The sequence below is a fragment of the Pipra filicauda genome, unplaced genomic scaffold (assembly GCF_003945595.2).
Source record: "Pipra filicauda isolate LSUMZ 115617 unplaced genomic scaffold, ASM394559v2 scaffold436_size1054928_pilon, whole genome shotgun sequence".
NCBI lineage: Eukaryota > Metazoa > Chordata > Aves > Passeriformes > Pipridae > Pipra > Pipra filicauda.
Window position 1 is genome coordinate 4721 of NW_024104572.1, and position 21452 is coordinate 26172.

The 21452-nt window shown below is 41.3% G+C and overlaps 1 protein-coding gene across 5 annotated transcripts in view; it reads right to left on the bottom strand.

The window, feature by feature from the left end:
- Nucleotides 1–427: 427 nt before the first annotated feature.
- Nucleotides 428–21452, bottom strand: part of SLC37A1 (solute carrier family 37 member 1) — a 38985-nt gene continuing 17960 nt past the window's right edge. For 4 of the 5 annotated variants that reach the window (XM_027741946.2, XM_027741944.2, XM_039385797.1 and 1 more), the window contains 11 exons: nt 19140–19223; nt 15345–15479; nt 13659–13749; nt 10881–10943; nt 9311–9396; nt 8624–8672; nt 7753–7826; nt 6787–6865; nt 5928–6025; nt 3612–3664; nt 428–2963 (listed from right to left, as the gene is read on the bottom strand). In XM_027741946.2, the coding sequence (XP_027597747.1) occupies nt 2948–2963; nt 3612–3664; nt 5928–6025; nt 6787–6865; nt 7753–7826; nt 8624–8672; nt 9311–9396; nt 10881–10943; nt 13659–13749; nt 15345–15479; nt 19140–19223 (828 nt within the window). In that variant the 3' untranslated portion in view covers nt 428–2947. The remainder of the gene's footprint in view (nt 2964–3611; nt 3665–5927; nt 6026–6786; nt 6866–7752; nt 7827–8623; nt 8673–9310; nt 9397–10880; nt 10944–13658; nt 13750–15344; nt 15480–19139; nt 19224–21452) is intronic. The other variant, XM_027741953.2, reaches the window with a different exon arrangement.

Below are 21452 nucleotides of genomic sequence, written 5' to 3' on the forward strand. Positions count from 1 at the left end.
AATACTCAAGGTGATTAGAGCAAGAGAGAAAGGGTGAAGCTTTTCAATTTCAATTCCATATATACTGAAGAGCAAGCCAAGCAGACAACAAAAAAAGTCACCTTAAAACTATGTGTCAAGGTGGACTCGGGCAAGTATCTCCTTCCCTGCTACACCAAAGTGAGCAGAATATACCCATCTGATGCAGCTGATTGGAAATACTGATGTTGTACAAACCACAGTTCCACAAAATGAAAATAAATTACATGTTGAAATTAAGAAGGGCACTGATTTTAAAACAAAAGGTTCTAATTTGTTCTCCTAATGAGCCATTTTCATTACTCTCACAAGGGACAGAAGCGCTGTCCCAGCAGGGATATCTGTCCTTCCAGCCAATAAATGGAGCATTTCTTCATGGAGATGTAAAAGATAAAGTAGTCATCACTTCTCATTTTAGAACAGAATCTGTTTTTATTCAACACAGGTTGGTAAAGGATAAAATTCACAATAACCAGCATTAAAAAACAACAAATGAACCCTGCAACAATATTTAAATTTGGTTGTACCTACTGGTCACTCACATTTCTACACACACAACTTTGTCAGTCTTGCTCATTTCCAGATCAATGAATATTGACACCCAATACTAACAAAACACACTGTTTATCCACAACCTGGGGGATCTTTAGTTTTCAAGAACGAAAAGCAAATCTTTGTCTTTTTGTCCAGCAATTTTGTAGCTGGGAGGAACCAAAATGCTGCAGATTGACATGGAAGGAGATATGGGCAGACTGAGAGTCCCAATTCCTGCCTACAATCGATGCAAGGAAGGCCTCAGCCCAGCACCTCCAGCTTCGTCATTAACCCCTACCCCAGTCACTGAAGTGCAAAAGCTATTCAAATAAATAAATAAATAACAGCAGCAGCCCCAACAAGTAAAACCCAAAACACAGTTAAGTATCTTTACAGCCTGTAACTGCAAAATACAACCAAAAGCTTTTTAAACTAAGACCTCAGCCCACAGGGAACAGCTTCTCAAAATCTGAGCGCAGCAGGGTTTGAATTGTTTCAATAAAAATATAAAGCTCTGCTGGTTCAGTCCACTGGGATAGAAGTCCTTTCAAGTAACATTGCTGCAGAATTCCTTCACATTTAACTGCAGCCCAAAGCCCAAGCACAGCCCAGATTCATGCATTCAGATGTCGAGACCTTCCCCAGTGGTCTGAACAGGCTTACCCAAAATGTGTGAAGTCAACCATTCATCCAGGTAAGTGCAGGGACAGGGCCTACCTACAGTTCCTCTGCAAGGACCCAATACTTTCCTTAAGGCCCTGTGGCACTGAGGTTTTCCTTCTATCTCCATTCAGCAAAACAGTTAAAAACGAGCACCTTCTTACAGTGTTCAAGTCAAGCATAAATCAGGTGCTGAATCAAACCAGTGAAGCGACTCAAAAGACTCAGCAACTACAAAATTACAGCCCTGGAAATTAGGTGTTGTGCCAGCACGTGGAACACAACACCAGCAGCTGATGAGACATTTCTGCAGGACTGTTTCAGAGTGTTCTGTTAATCAAGTGTAAAGACTGCTGCATTGTTTCACAGAACTGAAGAGCATAGTTCAGAACAAGACATATTCCTAGAGCTTTAATAAATACAGTTAAGGACAACAATCTAGCCTTTGTGATTTAAGTATAAACACCTCATACAAAAAGGATTTCTTTTCACTTTATACATCTTAAAAAAGAAAAGAATCACAGAAACATCTGTTTGCAAAGCAGCTGTACAAAGAAATTACATGTTCTGAAGACATTAAACCATCTATTTGCTGGATAACACTAGTTACTCAAATGTTCTCTTACAAACTACTGCCCACACAGGTAATTTTTCTGATATTTCGGCTCCAAATCTGAAATTCAGAGCCACTGGAAATGAGCCACTTGAGAGAGATTTCTGGATATTAAGGCCCTGATCTGCAACTTCCACGTGTGCACCCCAGCACTGAAATCACGAGTACCCAACAGAGATCCCTGTGGCAAGTGGGCACTGAGGCAGCTCTTCTGCTCAAGCCACAAGTGCTGTAAGAAAAAGGACAGCTCACAGTTCACGAGAAACCACCTCTCATTTCAGCCCAGCCTGGCAGACAATTATGTGACGTTTGCACAGTCAGTTTATAATGCCCTGAAAATCATTAGAGCTCCCACTGGAAATTCTGACTCATAAGCTGCTTTTTGTTGCTTAGGACTCCTTTTTTTTTTTTTTTTTGCACAATCCTAACTGAGGACTAACACTCATCCAGAGATTCTGTGAAAACTGCTAATTGCAGTACATGGCAAGAGTAAATTCCATTCCACTGCCTACCAAAAGGCTGGATGTTGTCCTTGGGAAGTAGTACTGTACTTAAAAACTAATAACACAGTGGGTGGCTACTGTCTGAGCAGCTTCAAAATACTAATAGCAGCACATCTTAATAACCAGCTGATATTGTCCTCTACAAAGAGATGCCCTCAATGTACACAAGATGACATAAGAAACACACACTTCGCTCACTGACACTGGGACAGCCACTGCCGGGCTGGTACAATTTCAACTTCCTTCTGCTCCAGTTTCGCCTTGATTTTCGGCAAAAACACAGTTCATAAGTTTAATTAAAAAGATCCTATCAAAAGAAACAAAAAAGGCACTTGGTATTTCTCTTTGGCTCAGTTGAGGCATGCTGCTAAAACCTTCCCAAAGTTCCCATCTCTTCGTCTGATGAATAGTTGCCATCCTGAGGTACTTACTCATGTGCAAAAATAAAGAGCTTCAGGGAGTTACCAGCTGCATTTCTCACATTGCTTCCAGTAATGGTGCAAAGTTCTTCACCAAACAGAATCTCTTAAATACAGAATAATACATCCCATGAAGTCTGGATTTCAGGGAAGAGCTCCGACCACTGGCACAGTCCTTATTCCAGCTCCCCTCTTGTAGCTCAGTGCTCCTTAAACCTGGAAAAGAACAAACCAGGCAGGAAAGGTCGAGGTGTGAGACATAACAGTCACCAACTCCAAAGTCCACGATCCATCCCCTGCCATGTGTTTTCTATTCTCTCTCCATTTTACTTCTCCAAAACTGCAAACAAGGGGCTCAATTTGGATTTTGCATCTGCTGGCATAACCCCACTGATTCAGTGGATTTTTTTCCCCCCCCTCCATTTAAACCACTGTAAATTCAGAGTCACCCTTTTCTTTAAGGGGACCTTTTGGAAAAATGTGCATTTGAAACTATTATTAAACACAGACCAAGGAATAGAGGGGTTTATTCCCCACCTGCAGGATGAAACCCAGGAAAAAATACACCATAACCAAGAGACTGTGACAGAAGCGTGTTTTCAGATATTTTTAAAAGATGTTCTGAAGAAAACTGTTCATGATTTGAAAACATCAAACTGGGATTATTCTTTTGAAGCAAAATTAACCCAGACATAAATGGACATACATTAACTGTAACATTTTCAGTCTAGGTTATGCATTACAAGGCAAAGGTTGGACTTGATGATCTTGGAGGTCTTTCCCAACCTTGATGATTATATATGAAAGGATCAGCAACATGTTTTAAACCATTATTAACAAGCAATAGCAATACATAGCACTTACAGAGTGTGATCTGCATCACACTGAAGCTCCTTCTGAATAAGACGGAGTAAGAGCTGCGAAAACAATCACAGTATCTGTGTTAGTATCTATAAACAGACAAACAAATAAGCTAAGAAACTTATTTCAGGATAAGATGTTCATTGTTACTTGAAGAGTTTCTCATTTGAAATATTACCCTGTAATGCTTAACTCAGTTTTAAAAAAAAAAAAAAATTAAAAAATTCAAAGATTTACAGATGCTCAGTCAATGTTTGGAGGAGGAGTTTTCACAATGAATAGCCAAGAGGAAAGTAATTTCCTTTCTGCAACTAAGAGATCAATTTTTTCATAAAAAAACCAGAACAGTTTTCTGGCAAACATGTAAAGAAACCAGCAGAGGGAACCCAAGACTTCAAGAAAACACGGCAGATAGAAATTTTGGAGCATACAAGTATTTTAACTGTTATTTGGAAAAACAACTCTGTGTGTGAAAAGCTTTAATCACACAATTAGTCAAGATGAGCCAAGTTGGTGTGTCTGTGCTGGATCAGGAATTTCAAGTGCACTTTAAAAGGACTACTAAGATAGTACCAGCAAAGTGATTAAAATTGGTGATTCTCATGTACTTGAAAGACAGAAATAGAACGTTCAGGGTTCCTCACTGTTTCAGGCTACATTATCCTCAGACTCTCACTGTTATAAAATAGAAGTTTCTTCACTATTCTAAGTATTAGTGTTTTAAGAAGTTAAACCTAACATTTTAGAGGTACAGAAGTGGCCAAGAATGACAGAACTGAACACCACGTAAGAGACTAAAGCCCCTCTAGGCTCCCTTGAAGAAATAACATTTGAACACTTTATGCTGTAGTGGAAAGGACAGTAAAACCAGAACAAGAGGATTTATTACAACAGCCGGGTCAAACCTCTCAAGAACAGAGCTTTGCAAAGGTGTTTTAATCGATTTTGCAAAGAAATGTAGTGTTTTAACTGATTCTGGAAAGAAGCCTGGTGTTTTTTTTATTTTCACTTGGTTTTAATCAATAACTATAAAAGAAAAAAAAAAAAACCACAACAGAGCTTTAGGTCTACTTGGGAGAAGTACAATAAGCTCCAAAACCTCACTCTGCAGTATGAAGTACCTAATACTGAAAACAGCACAAACTGGGATTTATCATACTGTTGACCACCAATATGGCAAAATACATCAGCTATTAACTTGCCTAATCTATTTACTGAATTTCCAGAGATTTCACATCCTAAATGTGAAATTTAAAATTTTTGGGGTTAACTTGAATTTAGAAAAAAAAAAAAAAGCCTCAACTGTAACTCAAAGCAAGACTTTCTCATGTCAGAAAGGAACAGTCTGACACTCTCAGCATCAGCTCCTGGGAGTGTTTCACAGTCACCCTGCCCTTTCAAGAGCACTTCCACCCAGGATTTCAAAGGAGAGGAGAAGCAGGTGACACTTCAGGACACCTCTGAGGTAGTTCACAGCATGATTCTGGTCTGGGGGAGAACAAAGCAGGTACAGACACCTGCCAGGGGAATCTCTGGAACACACAAAAACGTGACCTACAGGTGGGTGCAGCAAGACTGACTTCAAAGGTACAGCAAGACTTGCCTTGCCTCTTTTTGTGCTTGCCTCGGTCTTTAAAAGCAGAGCAGAGCAAGTCAGAAACGAGAAAAACCCAACCCAAAGCCCTCTTCAGATCTTTCTCTCAAGCACACAGGATTTCAGGAGGAAAAAAAAGGGAAAATGGATGTGCTTTGAACCAAGCCACCACCGTGTGCGCGCTCCGCTCCTTTCCCCTAAACATCTGCTCCTGGTTACTGTCAAAAGTTAGGATGCCAGTTTTTCATCCAACCTAATACAGCAGTCTTAGGGCCCATCTGGAAAATGTGATGTATTAACTTTCAACAGCTTCATTATCGCGGTGATTTTGGGGATACAGCAACGTAGGAGAACGTTTGTTACCACTTTGCTCAACCTCCTTTCAAGAAAACAGAAGTCCTTCTGCCGTGAGAGGAATCTGAGTCAACTTCTAGGTCTGGATATGAAAGTTTATTTACAACTAAGCCTGCTGGAAGCTGCTCAGCCAGCAATTAACAGCTGTTAATTCCTGTTGCTCAGGAACTGCATCAGATCTAAGTCTCCACTTTTGATTAAAATTAGATGAGAATTTCAAAACGAGCAGATTTGCTCTTTAATTGAAAGTTTCCTACACAGTGGACGTTTCACAGAAGACAGAGTATTGAAATTGCAAAGGGAAACTTGCATTTTGGGATAGTTTTGCACAGAGGGAATACACAGCCACTAAATAATATTTGTAGACTTACTAGCAAGGCACATGCATCTGCCACCATGAGCATGTAAAACACGTTGTTCCAACCAGATGGGGAAATAAGACCAGCCAAGAGAGGCCCCAAAGCTGCACCTAAAATACAGTATTGGTGTTGTCAAGCTGTGCAATACAAGATGTACTATATTGAAATACAGTTACTCAGAGTATCAATTTTTCCACCTAGTTTAGGTTAGGTATCAGGAAATGTTTTTTCCCCCCAGAGGGTGACTGGGCACTGGAACAGGCTCCCTAGGGAAGTGGTCATAGCACTGAGCCTGACAGAGTTCAAGAAGTGTCTGGACAATGCCTTCAGGCACATGGTGGGATTTTTGGGGCGCCAGGAGTTGGACTCCATGATCCTGATGGGTCCCTTCCAATTCAGCATGTTCTAAGATTCTAGTTAACTCAGTATTACCTTAAGTATTAAAAGGTCCCAGAAAGTACAAAACACTACTGGTAGAGATACAAGCCAAAGGGAAACCTAACCCAGGGAAGCTGGAAGGCTACGTGTGTGATAAATGTCTGCCCTTGGCTCAACAAAATGATCATCTAGTGTTAAGCTGAATGTTACTCAATTTTCCCTTCCACATACCAGTGCAGAGGGCATGAATAAAATATCCCTGATCCTAGAAACAAGTGGCATCTACTGTTGCTGTCTGTGCCCAGCATCAGTCTAAAACCCTCTTCCTCCCACCCTCAGGTGTGGGACCACCAGAGGTTTCAGGCCAAGTCTCTGCCATTCCCCATTTTCAAAGCTGTTCTGAGTCCTGAGCTGAAGTGAGAGCCCAGTTTGTCAAAGATCCTTAGTTTTAACCTACCCCAGCCAGGGCAGGTGATCTTCAGCTCTGGCTTACCTACAGATCCAGTTCCATCGATGATCGCCGTCACTGTGGACAAGGCTCTTGCGTTCCCTTTCAGGCTTTTGTGGGTACCCTGAAGTGACAAAGACGGCTTAGACCCTCCTAAGCTGAACTCTGAAGAAAGTCCTTGCAACATCATCCAGCTCACACCCCTCCACATTAGATACATGTTGTGAAGATGGCTTAAATATCCAGCAGAGTCAGGCCCGACCTTCCAGCCAGCAGCCCCTTCAACAAGGATGAAATGGGCAATGCACTGTGGCCACCTTGGTCTTGCCAAGACCTCCAAGCCCAATGACAGGCTCCAGAGATTTCTGTCCTGCTCCTTTTCCTGTATTTAGCACATTTGTTAGAGGACTTCTGCTTCTTGCTTGGTGCCTTGAGGAACCAACACCTTCCAAAGCCTCCCTAATGAACAGCAGTGGGGTTGATGTTTTCACATGGCATCTGTGACCTGATCCACCTGAAGTGCTGTCAGCCTGAGTAACTGCAGGGCTGAGGGCACCATGTGAATCCTGACTTTTTATTTTTATATACTTCTACTTTTGTAAAAGTCTGTGGCAGGTATAGCTTTCTTCCCCGATAGGAATTAAGTCACCAGCTCATCTCTCACACAGGTACAGCTCCTCCCATCATTTAAAGATATGAAACATAAAAAGAGAGAAGGCGCCTGTACAGAGGCCTGGCTTTGCATGCAACCTTCATGTTCGTGTTGGGCTGTCATCTACAAGGTTTGCTGCCTTGTTAGTGGTCAAGAATAATTTAGAGGCCTCTCACAAGCATGGCACTCCTTCACACTAACACACAAACTAAAACAATCTCAGTGGGAGTTCAGCACTGCCTATCCAGCTCCTCTGCTCTGGGACAATGCAGTCCCTTCCCTGTTGACCCTGCAGAAGTCAAAGGGCTCTCTCTGGAGGCCAAACTGCTACAGGGAAACGGAGTGGAAGCCAAACTCACCAAGTCAGCAGAGACAGCAGTGGTGATCAGGGCATAAGGGCCATTCACCAGGGCACCACTGATAAGCAGCATCACTGTAGAAAGTTAAAAAAGTGGAAAATCTGAGTTGCCTGAAAGACTGTTAACAGGAGACATCACAGCCTATGGTTCCCAAATGGTTTAATCCATCTTTGGCTCCCCTGACCCCATTACAGAATTGGGAAAGAAAGAAAACCAACATATATTCCTCCCTCTCTTCAAAATGCTTTATTTCATGGTGTGAATTCTCAAACATAACAGAAGACGGGGCTGAGACGAAAAGCACTTCCCAGGGCCTTTATTGATCCTGGTAGGTCAGAAAAAGGGGACAATTTGACCAAACTGACTGTAAGAGCAGGGTTACTCACAGGATACACCCATAAGCCCCTTTTCTGCTTGTACAGTACCACGGGATCCTAAAACTGACTGAGGCCTTTAGGCAGGGGAGACACTACTGTCTGTACTTGTGTTTTAATTTCTGCTTTGAGGTAAGAGATAGAAAACCACAAGTGAATTCAGCCTACACAAGTAAATACTGCTGTCAAAAGTACTACAAGCAGTCTTTAAACACCTCTGACATTTGGTATAGGGAATATAATAAGAAGCCTGCACTGACACAACAAGCTCCAGAAAGACTTAATTATATGAACTAAATCACTGTTCTCATGCCAACCTTTACTCGCTTCCTACCTCCTCCCTTTACCCTGTAAAAAGTCTGCAAGATCAAGTTTAAGGAACTTGCTTCCAAACTTCCTCCTCTAAGGGAAAAGATAAAATAAAAAGGAAAGAGCATCAAAGGAACATAAATTAAAAGTTCACAGAATGCTAGGCAGAATAATTTAAAAATACTCACCCACAGTAGCCTCAAGTCCCATTTTACTGACTGTAGAGAACATGTACAACTGTGAAGCCAGAAAAATGAGTATTCTGAATATCAACACACAGACTAATCCCAGGTTCCCTATTTTCCCCATGTTAACTACAAAATATCTTAGCTGGTATTACATGAAAGCTAGTTCCAGGTTTGACTAAATCCTTTTAGACCACAGCAGAATGATTGATTGGATACAGGAGGGAGAAAAAGGGTATGATCCTATTCCCCAGTATGTCCTGTCAGAAGGAAGGGCTGTGTTATGAGACCACTCAGTTTTAAACTCTCCAACTGCACCTTCAACACAGCACAGAACAGTGCTCACAAAAGAATAAAAGAAAAATGCATCTCCTGTGTATGACTGCCAGTTTTCCAACAGCTACAGCACAGAAATTTTAGCCTCTGAGCAGGTAAAATTCTGGCTAAGAACTACACATCTACTTTCACAACACAGTGAAAGATTCCATATAATCTATGACAAACAATACATTAAACTTATTTGCTTGTTTAGTAAAGGCAGTCCCAAATGTCTATTCTTGGCTCAACTTTCCATGCCAGTTTTTAATCTGGCCTGAACTCTTTATATCCAAGTTAGAAGATGCTGCCTGCAGGACTGTCCAAGGAATGCTGTCACAGTCTCAGCCACAGCTGAGAGGGGCAATCTCTTACCGTGGGTGCTGCGAGCAATAACATCATCCCACAGGTTGATGCCCTCTTCTCCAGCCTGTCTGAAATGAGACCTGCCAAAATTCCACCTGGAAGAACACACAGGTGTGTGAGGAAAACACTCAGTGCCTGTTTTACACAAAAGACATCAGTTTACTCAATGCAACACAACCCAATGGCTTTTACTCTACAGTTATACACAGCAGCACAGCGTGTGAGCCTGACAACATAATTCACGCAGCAAAATCCTCACTAACCCAACCAGTTATGACTTGAAGATAACAGAAGCAGACTATTGTTCTTCTTCCTTGTTTATTCCAACCGAATATCCAAGGCAAAAAGCCTTTTTGGCAGGTCATGGCCCCAGTGCTGGTGTTCTGGAATCCAGTTGTGCCCAGCTACTCACCGGTCTCTTAACTCCTTCAAGTTCTCAAGTTTGATGTCTTTGTCATGCTTTGACCACAGGAAATGAGCTATTCTGTATCTTAGGGCAAATGAAATATGTGGTTTTCTCTCCAGGTAGTCAATCCAAGCTCTTTAATTTTCCCTACTTCTTGTGTTTGCCAACAACTGTACACATTGCACTAATGGGAGTGCGTGGCTGGAGGGGGTTGCAAGGCCTGAGGGAAGGAGCTGCCAAAATTATACAAAGGGAACTTGGTACAGGGAGAAGGAAAGGAAGGTCTCTGGATTCTCCAGATTCCTAAATGTCATCCTGGGCCTGCCTCTCCCTTCCCAGCTGCCCATCTACAAAGTGCTCACATCCTACTTGTATTTAAATATAAATGCCAGAGGTCCAAGCTGCACTGGAAGGTTGTTAAGCTTGTGTTCACAGCAGAATCAGATGCTGCTCAAAGACATCAGCCACATCTCTAAGGTACTACTGACTCTGGCTATTTGCTCTCTGGGATGAAAGAAGCAGCGAAAAATGGCAGAAGTCACACCCAGCACAAGACTGGAACAGAAACTGCAACACACCTGGACACCAACATCTTGAACTACCAGGGTCTACTCAGCTCTTGATCCAGGGAAACTTCTCTGTCATGAGCATTATTTTCCAATGGACTGATACAAGGCTTATTTCCATAAGGGAAGTGGGGGAGGTGGACAGGGGATGGATGTGTGTGCTAAGTAAACCAGGCTTCAGGATGATGATATTTGTTTTATTGTGAGCTATACAGTCTACACTGGCATCGAAATTTAATTATTCATTGGTCATCTCACAAATTAGAAAGTAATAGCCTCATTATTATGACAATCTCCCAATTTTATCACATGCAGTCATAATTAAAAAAAACCAAAACACCTGTGGCAAATCATCTCTGTGCCCACAGAAAATACACAATATACAATTTGTTTTGTTAGAGTGGCAAAAGGAAGATATTTTGATAGGTGGTACGACCCAGACTCATGAGTCAGAGCTGATGGAGTTATTATTCCATAATATTACTGCCACTCCTCTTCAGTGGACACAAAACACAAAGACTATATAATAATATATGTAATCTGTGTGTACCAGAGTTTTTCCCTGAACTGGTGTGAATAAGGGTGAAATATGAGTATTAAAACTTACCAAAGATTCCACCCACATCAAACAGTGTAGAAAGGTCCCCAGCTCTTTTGGCATCAAGATGCTCTAGTGAGGGAAGCAAAACATTTGTGTCACTTCTAGACTACAAAAGACAGAAATCTCACCACAGTCTTGTCATGTCAGGGCAAAGGCATCTTACAGCAATGCTGTTTATTCACAGGATTAAGCTGCCACAAGGTGACATTGTGCAAGAGAAATATATCTAAGTGGATATGCAGCAACACAGCTTTTTGAATGCAATCACAATCACTGCAAGAGACATTTTACCACTTTTATAATCATGGAAATATAGAACGATCTGGGTTAGAACAGACCTTTAAGGGTCATCCAGTCCAAACCCCTGCAATGAGCAAGGACATCTTCAGCTGGATCAGGTTGTTCCCGACCTGATCTTGAATGTTTCCAGGAATGGGGCATCCACCACCTTTCTGGACATCCTGTTCCAGTGCTTTACCACTCTCATTGTAAAAAATTTCTTCTTTATATTTAGTCCAAATCTACCTTCTAGTTTGAAATCATTACCCTTTGTCCTATTGCAATAGGCCCTGCTAAAATGCTGGTCCATCTTTCTTGTAAGAAGTACTTATTCAGTGCTTCTTTAAGTACTGAAAGGCAGCAATAAGGTCTCCCCACAGCACTCTCTTCTCCAGGCTGAACAACCCCAACTCTTTCAGCCTGTCTTCACAGCAGAGCTGCTCCATCCCTCTTGGTGCCTCCTCTGCACTCGCTCCAACAGCTCCATGTCCTTCCTGAGCTGGGGACCCCAGAGCTGGAGGCAGCTCTGCAGGTGGGGTCTCATGAGAGCAGAGGGGCAGGATCCTCACCCTGTTGCCCACACTGGTTTTGATACAGCCCAGGACACAGGTGGTTTCTGGGCTGCCAGTGCACATGGCTGGCTCATGTCCAGCCTCTCATCCACCAGCACCTCTCTGAGCCTTCTCCTCATCCACTGTCACCAGTTTGTCAGTCTTGCTCATGAGGAGGGGGTGGAGGGGGAGGTACACTGACTCTGACCTTTCTTTTTTGGGTGACATACCTGTAGAAACCCTTCTTGCTACTCTTTGAGTGCCTTGCCAAGTTCAGCTCCAGCTGCACCTTGGCCTCCCTGACCTCATCCCTACAAAACTGGGCAGTGTCCTCAGACTCTGCTCAGGATACCTGGGCTGCCTTCCACTGCCACATGTGCATTTCCTCCTTGCCCTGTAGTTTGACCAACAGGTCTCAGCTCAGCCACAATGCTCTCTTGCCTTCTCTTCCTGATTTCTTACACCTGAGGATCAGGAGCTCTTGTACTCTATGGAAAACATTCTCCAAGATCTGCCAGCTCTGTTCTGCTCGTCCCTGAGGGCAGTTTCCCGGGGGGTTCTATTGATCAGCTCCTTGAGCAGCTGGAGTTTGCTTTCCTAAAACTCATAGCCCTGACTTTACTCTTTGCCTGACTCAGATCCCTCAGGACTGTGAACTCCACCAGTAAATCATCACTGCAGCCCAGGCTGCCTCTGATCTTGATGTCACCCAAGAGCTCAGTTGTGTTGGTGGCCCTCAACAGTGCTTGGACTGTATCCATGCTGAAGTCTGGCCTAACAAGTTTCCTGTTTGTGAATAACCACATAAACAGGAACAAACACTCACAAATGAGGCTCTTTGCTCTAAAAGCATGATTAGTGTAGATTTGGATCACTTACAGAGCCTCATCCTGGAGGCCTCCACCATATGACCTGTGATATCCATCACTAAATTATAGCTTGGCACAACTTGCACTGTGCAGTTCCAGGGGACTGCAAAGACACAGGGACTTCCTCAACTCCACAGTTTGCCAGGGGCACTGAAGACCACTGTGCACATACTTATATTTAACTTAATGTATCTATTGATTTGCTAACAGGGTCAGATTCACAAAAGTACATCGGGAAGTTGGGCAACCCAGTCCTATTAAGTGTGAAGTTTCCAAAGGAGTTGAATTTCTAAAATCCACCTTTTTTTTAGAAGCCTCTGCAATACAATTTACAGAGCAGTATGTGCTAAGGCAGAAGGGTCAGGGGCACCACCATAACCTCACCAACATCTGCCACAACACAGACAACAGTACCAAGGTAAACATCATTCACCTTTCTCCTAAAAGCCCAATGCTCTCAAGGTACCCAGTCCTGCAGAAGCACTGGCTTTGGTCCACACATAAGAGGTTTCAGCTACAGGATTTGCAGCACTTCGTGCTTTCACAGGGTGTTCAGCCTGCCTCTCTCTGCTGATTTTTCCTGCCATACTTGCCCAGCACATCTTTTCTGTTCTGGGGGTTTAAAGGTCCCATCATGGCTCACAAGAACATGAATTTCTCTGGTTAGGGAGAACTCCTTTCTCTGCACTCTAAAGTACAAAAAACCAAAACAGCAGTACTGAAACAGATAAATAAGTTAATTTAGATTGTTTTGTACAGATTTGAATAAGACACTCCAATAATGAAAAGCACTTTTAGAAAATAAGTCTTTTTGATTTGTTTGCAAAAGCCAAAGACACAGCATTTATACCTGGAATTGTTGATGATGTCAGATTCTTTTGTTTGTTTCTTTTGAAAATGCCCTCTTGTAATACTGAATTCATAAACCTGAGAAATATGTTAGCTGGTGACTTACAACACTCCTGCTACTGCAGCAGAGAAAGCCTCTTTCAGAAGCAGTAATGTTTATTTTCTTATTTATTTCAAGCTTGCATTCCCAGACACTTTGTAGTCATAACTCTGTATCCCTTCACTGTGATACTTACCTACACTTGTGATATAGAGGGGAAGCCAGAAGAGGAAAGTGTAGCTCACTAGCTTTGCAAACAGAAGACAAAGGGAGAACTCTACAACTCCCTGAAAGAATAAAGAAAATAGGAAGTTAGTATCTTGACAGAGCTATTTACTTTCAAAAGCCATTATGAAAACGGTTTCTAAGAAGCATTTAGGCTTCTCTTTTTCTCTCGAGAATTCCCAAGAAGCATTCTTCCCCTGAGAGCACAAAGAGCAGACTGTGGTATTTTACTTGTATTTTTTTTTTTCTCTTTTTTTTCAATTGTACTGAATTGACTGAAAACACTAAAATGGTACAGAATAACCTGAAGAGAGAACACTAAAATGAAGGCGAAGGATTTGATACTGTTTGGGACACTTGCATCACTTATTTTCCTTGTGTAAAGAGTTGTCATACAGCATTACAGCGAGTTTGGAGTGTATTCCAGAGCAACTGGCATCTTTTTGTGCTTTTTAGATCCTTCCTTCAGATGGGCACAAGATTTCTTCCCTATTGTTCAGCTCTTTGTAAAAAGCCAGTAAGCCAGTGTGACACAGTTCAAATCAGTATGTGGCAAGAGCACACAGGGAAATGACATATTTTAGACACTGACTCGCTCCATCCTCTTTCCTGCTGGGAACATAAAAGTGTACTTACTGCACAGAGCTGCAACTAAACTGCCAAATTAACCTACCTTTATTCCCCTCACCATCTGATAACTTCTTGTTTGAAAACAGATTCCTGAAACCCCTGGTATGGAGGGCTGCAGTTAATCTCAGGAATAGCACACACACAGAGCTGGCCCTACTCCACATGGAGCTGTGACCCTTCCCATTAGCAGGCAGTAAAAATACCACAGAGGCTCTGAGATTCCAGGTGGCAGCAGCAGTAATCTTTCTACCCACTTTACCACAGGAAAAAACAGTTGAGGACCAGACTGGAAAGGATGAGAAGATCCAGGAATATAGTGGCTGAGTACTGGGTATTTCCTCCCCTACTTTTTATATATGGTCCAAATTAATTTGCAAATAATAATTTTTCTGCATCCCACTGAAGCTTTTAGGCTTCTGTCCGAGAGGACAATCAAGTATGACAAGTTCTGGCCTAAAGGAAACTTCTTTTCCTTTACCAGCAGCCCAAACGTTCGGGTTGTTTGAAACTTCTCTTACAACAGATTATAAAATTAAAGCTTTTAAAAACAATGCTGAAGAATGTAAAAAGGGAAGCCATGGAAGGCAGTTCTGACAAGAAGTGCTTATAGATTCAGTCTGTTATTCCATCCTTAGCACCCACATGTCATTAAGAGTAAACTTTTAGAAGAGACTTTAGAATAGAATAGACTATTTCAGTTGACCTACAGCAGCCATCGAGTCCAACTGCCTGACCACTTCAGGGCTGACAGAAGTTAAAGCACATTAAAAAAGGCATTGTCCAAATGCCAAACACTAACAGAGAGAGATCAGCACCTCCCTCTCCACCTCCCTCCTCAGGAAGCTGTAGGGAGCAATGAGTTTGCCTCTCAGCCTCCTTTCCTCCAAACTAGACAAACCCAAAGCCCTCAGCATTCCACGACTGTGATGCAAAGTTAATATATCCTCTACCACTCCATCCAGATCTTCACAGAAACATGAATTCTGAAGCAAAACTTAATTCTTAGAGGAACAGCACAAGTACTCACAGGTATTCTCAAGGCCCCAAGGAAGCTGATTGCTGATGTCCCATGTCTTCCTTCCCCACTGACCACAGTGCTGGAGTTCAGGGACACGCTGCAGTTTTCACTGTCAGTAAGTAAGTGCTGCATTTCTGGATCCTGCTGTTTCCCCCAGCAACCACGTGAGAGAGAAAAGAACAAAGAATCAGAATATGTGTACAAAGAAATCAAGTAATTCCAAAATAATTTAAAAAAACAAGTATATATTTTACCACTGAAAGTTACAGCTTTTAAAAATACCTTGACTTCAATAGGCAGAGTAGATACAAAGAGAGTATATACAGAATATCAGGTGAAATAATTCTAGTTGTTTATGTTTGAGTGCATACACTCTATTATGGAATCATGTTTCTCTTCTATTGTGGAACAATTTCACATATTAGAGTACATTTGGTGGAATAAAACAGTTTCCAGGCGTCCCTTACCCCACTACATAAATGTGGTGTAATAAAAGCTGACAATCTACTGAATACTACAACACATTTCCATATAAAGCATGTATTATCTTCTTTCTGTGCAAATATTAAGCCCATTTTTCAGACTCTGCAACACCATCTTATTCACTGATTTAAATACAAGCCATCTTTCCAATTGAATTATGGAAATTGGGTGTTTTATGTTAAGAAATCGCTTATTTTTTCACCTCTGTTCCATTTGAGCATTGCAATTCCCAAATTATAAAAGCCTGGAATGTACCAGCATTACCTAAGTTGTGAATTCTGAGTCCTTTTTTAGAACTAGAAAGAATTTTACCCCAAGAATTCCACTGGCTGCTAAGAATACTTGTGGAGCAAGTTACCACTCAACAAGAACAAGCCATCCCACTGTAGCCATGAGGGTATATGTTATTTTTACCCATCCACCACACTGAAACAAACTCAGAATAGAACTGGAAATTTACATCTTACAGCTGTACACAGGAAAAAGAAATTTCAGGTATAAATAGCTCTCAGTACCTCTTTTCCAACTCAGAAAAAGGATGGGATGTAGCTATCCTCACTTTCACCTGCTCACTGAGAAGCTTTACCTGGCTGTGCACTTTTCCTAGCTATGTGTTCTACATACTGTCTTCTTCCTCCTAATTCTTCAGCATTTGAATAAAGCCTCAGTGAAGAATTAAGCCTCAAATATATATCTCACTGTTGGTTAGGAAGGATAAAACAACAGGCCATTCGATTTCCAGTATTTATTACAAAGATTAAAACTTTCTGGTTAACATTTGGCAAGTTGATGGAGGAAGAAAGGAGAAAAAAAAAGTGTTGGAAAAATTCAATTCTGCTATTTTACACTCTGTGTTTCTAAGTAAGTTCTGTTTTTAAAGAACATCATTTAGGAGAAGGTACTAAGGAACCATCTGCACACCTGAGCCCAGACACTTAGCATAATTTTAGAAGCCACCATGCAGCATCCAAAATTCTCTACATGATTTGTAGATAGGATACAGGATATACCCTGTACCCTGATGAAGTATTAAGTGGAAGACAGCAAAAACATCTAGGGAGCTTTGACATGGCACTGTAAACTGTTCATGGCACGAGTCACTCCATCATCATCATCATCAGTATTTATCTTCTGAATTACTGGAGCGACTTCAAAACTTGAACTATTTTAAATGTAGTAATTTAGCAACTGAATTTTGGATTTAGCAATTCAAACCATCAGCTATTAACACTTAAAAACCATGAGAGAGAGAGAGAGAGAGGCTTAAGCAGTGAAGTTCCCCCTGGATTCACTGGAAGACACTTCCAGGTAAGTGTCTAAGTGCACAATCTGCACAGCAAACTTAGCCAGCATTGTCTGAGGCAATGCTGCTCATTTCTCAGACAAGTAGGTCTAAATCTGTTTTGAAAGAGTGGGTTAAATATTGAAGTAGAAGTGACTAAAGTCCAAAAAAACTTATTTAACTCATGCTGGAAACTTCTGTCGACAATATGGGATTTTTATGCTGCAAATAACTAAATGATAAATAAAACCAGCAGTTTGTGCTTGGCAGAGTTAACATTGTACAGCCTTGCCAGCTTGTCATAGAGCATGATTAGGCATATGGCACACTTTTGATCTCTGGGGAAGGATTCATTATCCCTCAATTTTGTGTAATTTTTAAGAGGCCAACCTAACATAAGCAGCAACGAATGCACAGAGGTATTCAGATCACGCAGCCAAAAACACATTCTGCTTTCAATCACTGCAGATCCTGAGTATTTGCTTTCTTTTTACAGTAATTGCAGAGGTCAATAAAAACTCAGTAAAAGCTGCCATTCTAGTGTGCTTGGAGACCAACTCATAAATGCAAAACATCTGCTGTTTGTACAGGCTCAAAAGCTGACTGTGAGAATCAGCTCCACGCAACTGCAACACAACCGCTGTGAAAAGGAAAGATGTTCAGCTCTGCTTCTGACAGGAAAAAGATGTTCTTCTGTCACTGGCAAAAAATCAGGAAGTCCCAAAGAGTGACAAACAAGGATTTTTAATTCTTTTATTCATTTCTTTTTAAACCTCGTTAAGACTCCGCATTACAAGCGTATAACCCAGCTGGCAGCGTGGAGAGAGGATGGGGGGAGAACATTGCCAAGGCTGCCAGCAAGTGGGAATTTGCAGAAGAAATTCTCCCCTGTGAGAGTGGTGAGGCACTAGAAGAGGTTGCTCAAAGAAGCTGTGGCTGCTCCATCCTTGGAAGTGTCCAAGGCCAGGCTGGATGGGGCTCTGAGCAACCTGGTCTAGTGGAAGGTGTCCCTGCCCATGGCAGGGGGTTGGAATGAGATGATCTTTAAGGTCCCTTCCAACACAAACCATTCTCAACCATGATTCTAAGTCATGATGACAGAGCTAAAATATAGTCACCTGCTGATATTCTTATATCTCTCCCCTTATCTTCCAGCTGGTTGGGAAATAATCCTGACAAATGGTTTCTGGGCTGGAGACTGTTCTTAAGCAGCTGGAAACAAAAATTAAGAACTCAGTACAGAGGGAGCTGAAGCTGGGCTGATCAAAATGATGAGTGAAGTGTTGCCTCAGCAAAAATTTCAAAACCTTTTTACCAGCACTGATTATTGTACCCTGTGAATACTCATTATTATTCTATGGGCAAAGGATGAATGGAACAGGAAGTTTCTATTTTCCTGGAAAAGTCTGAAAGAAGTTGGAAAAAAAGTTATCCTCTCAGGATACAATGTGCCAAGTGTACTGAATACAAATACAAAATTTCAAATGGAAATTTTCAGTTCATGTCCATCACAAGATAAAATATCTTTTTCCTCATCAACCGGCAAGTCCAAAATTCAGTGTCTGCTGAGAACTATCAGCACTTAAGGCTGCAAGTTTTAAGCAAGATTTTTCTGAATAATTGCTCGTTTTCAGAAATATCCATCTCCGTGTATAATCTTGGAAGTACATAAAACTGTTGCATTCAAAAGGGAGATAAGTGAGACTGCAAGGACAGGACAAACACGATACACGTAAGTTCAAATATTTCAAGTGGGCTATCTCCGAAATATTTTTCAGTGCACTGCTGGAATTGTGTCAAGATTACAAGAAAAGACCAACTGAGTGAGCATGTCATCTCATTCAGCTCTGTCAGCAGCATTTATGTCAGGAAATGCTTAGTTCCCTCGTCTGAAATTACATTTGTGTATGAAGATGGAAGGAGATTTCAGAATCATAAAAGGAGGAGCAATCTTCACCAACAGTAAATCTACTGTGAATGTTCCACGTGAGCCTTAGGAAGCCTTCTACGCTATTTTACAACAGTATGTTATATTTTACCTGAAGTTTGCCATTTTCCTTAGCATTTAAGGTCGGCATCTGGATTCTGCACCGAGATGTACCATTCAGGAAGGTTTTAGAACTCTGAAAAACAAAACAAAACAACTCCATACCTCTGTTGCTTGTTTTTTGAAAGATGACATTAGTGTCAATCATTTCTCTGCAACAAGTTTTTGTGCATTGTAACATAAACATAACCCCAAACAGAACATCTTTAATTTAATGACTGTGCATTTTGAGTTCTCAAAGTTCTTAAGCAGACCTATGGCAACGTACATAAAATGCAATCACAAATTTATCTGGAGGCTAATTTCATGCTGGTTTTAGATAGAAGCAGCACACTGACTTCAGAGCACAGTCATGCCATTCTTAACATCTTTGGCTGCTTTTTTCTCTACTGAACTTACTGACATTACAAACAGTTTTTTCTCATAAGCAGATGATCCCAGCAGCAACCACAGGAGTTGATTTGTTTCAGGAAAACCTTGGTTCTTCACTTTCCTATCCCTTTAAGATTAAAGTTTATCCCTGTAGATTATATTCTGAGGCATTATATTCTTTTAACCCAGAAACGGACTTGTGGACAGGAGTGTTAATGAAGAGTCTGAGCAGCTCCAGCACGTCCAGCAGAAAAATCAAGGCAATAAAGCTACATTTTAGGTACTAGATGGTCCTGCTTTTTATACTTATTTATGAACAAGTGCATTAGTGTAACAGTTCACAACAAAATTGCACTCCATGGAAAACAATTCTGTGATCTTTGGTCTAAAAAGGTTTACCAGGGACATTAAGGTTTGTCTGCTCAACTAAATATACAACTTTAAAGTAGATTTGCAGCCAGGTATGGACAACCTATTGCTAAGACCAAAAGAAGTATTGTGCACTCTTCAGGTGTGAGATGATTTTTTAAGTGTCTACTCACACACTTGATGCCACATTAAAAAAACCCAACCAAAAAACCCAAAATAAAACAATAAAAACCGCCACGAACTCTGCCCCAAATAATGCACCCCAACCCCTTGAGCTCACCATCACGAATGAAAAAAGAATGCAGATCCTCCCTGAACATTCTAATTCCAAATTAATCACTGGGTTATTCTTCCCCAACAAAAATACAAGGATATGTAATGCAGTACTCCTTAGGCAAACTGCCATTCATCACTCAAATCCTTCTAAGAAGGCAAAAAACTTTTGAGGATAAACTGAAGTATTTCTGCTGCTCAGTACAGAGCTGAGGCAGCAGCAGTCTTGGGCACGAATTCCTCAAAATAAACCAACAACACTCAAGCCCCTAAGGGTCTGATAAAACAGATGTTTAAATTTTATCTTACAGAAAAATCTGGCTTTTGTCAAAAATGTGATCTACAATGATCCACAGGGAAGAAAACCCATTATCTAGAGACAAGTCATCTACATCTTTAATCAGCAGCTCAGCACAGGAAAAATGAATGGCTTTTTCATTTGACTGTCAAAAAGTAAGATTTACTGTGGTAAGGGGAAAACGTCTGGGGAAAAGGACTAGACTGAGAGGCTGCACATTTAATACTTGGACTTATTTCTCCTTTTCAGAAGATAAAAATTTCAGCATGGTAATTCTTAAGTGCACAGGCACTTTGCAACAGGAGTTTAAGAGAGTTAAGTTTCCTGGGAATGCAAAGTCAAGAAAAAGGAAGTTCCTAGAGCATTAAGAAGGTCTGAATGAACACTATGTAACTATGGGGGGAAAAAAAACTCCAGGGAGAAAATGAGAAGCAATAAAGCCAGTTCTAAATCACCACATTACCCAAATGCTGTTAAACCTCCTCTTTAACTTTCATGATGGAAGTGCACCAATGCTGAATAAATCACACTGGCTTCTCACTTTCATTTGTCATAGCTACTGCCTTTCAGAAAGTCAAAGATTAAGCCTCCAGTGTGGGGATTTAAAAGCCCTTCATTGCACTCAAGTGTTTACTTGGAAACAAATTTCAGATTGATAAATCAGAGCCAAGATGAATACAAGCAAATGAAGCACAGCCCAGGAAAACAGTGGATAAAGAATAAGAACCACACATTCAGGGCTCTGTGCCTGCCTTGCCTTCTGTGATTTTGGACAACTCAATGAAATCAGATTACTCACCACTACAAACTCAGTAGAAATACTGGGCTCACGATCATGCTGCAAATAAACAGTAGACCAAATTCATCCAGGATAGTGATATCACACAGAGAGGAACCTGACCTCTGGATCTTAATATAAATCTACACTAAAATCCTCCCCTCAAGCTCAGCATTTATTTTAGTGGTGCTTAAATTTAACTGGCCTCATTTTTC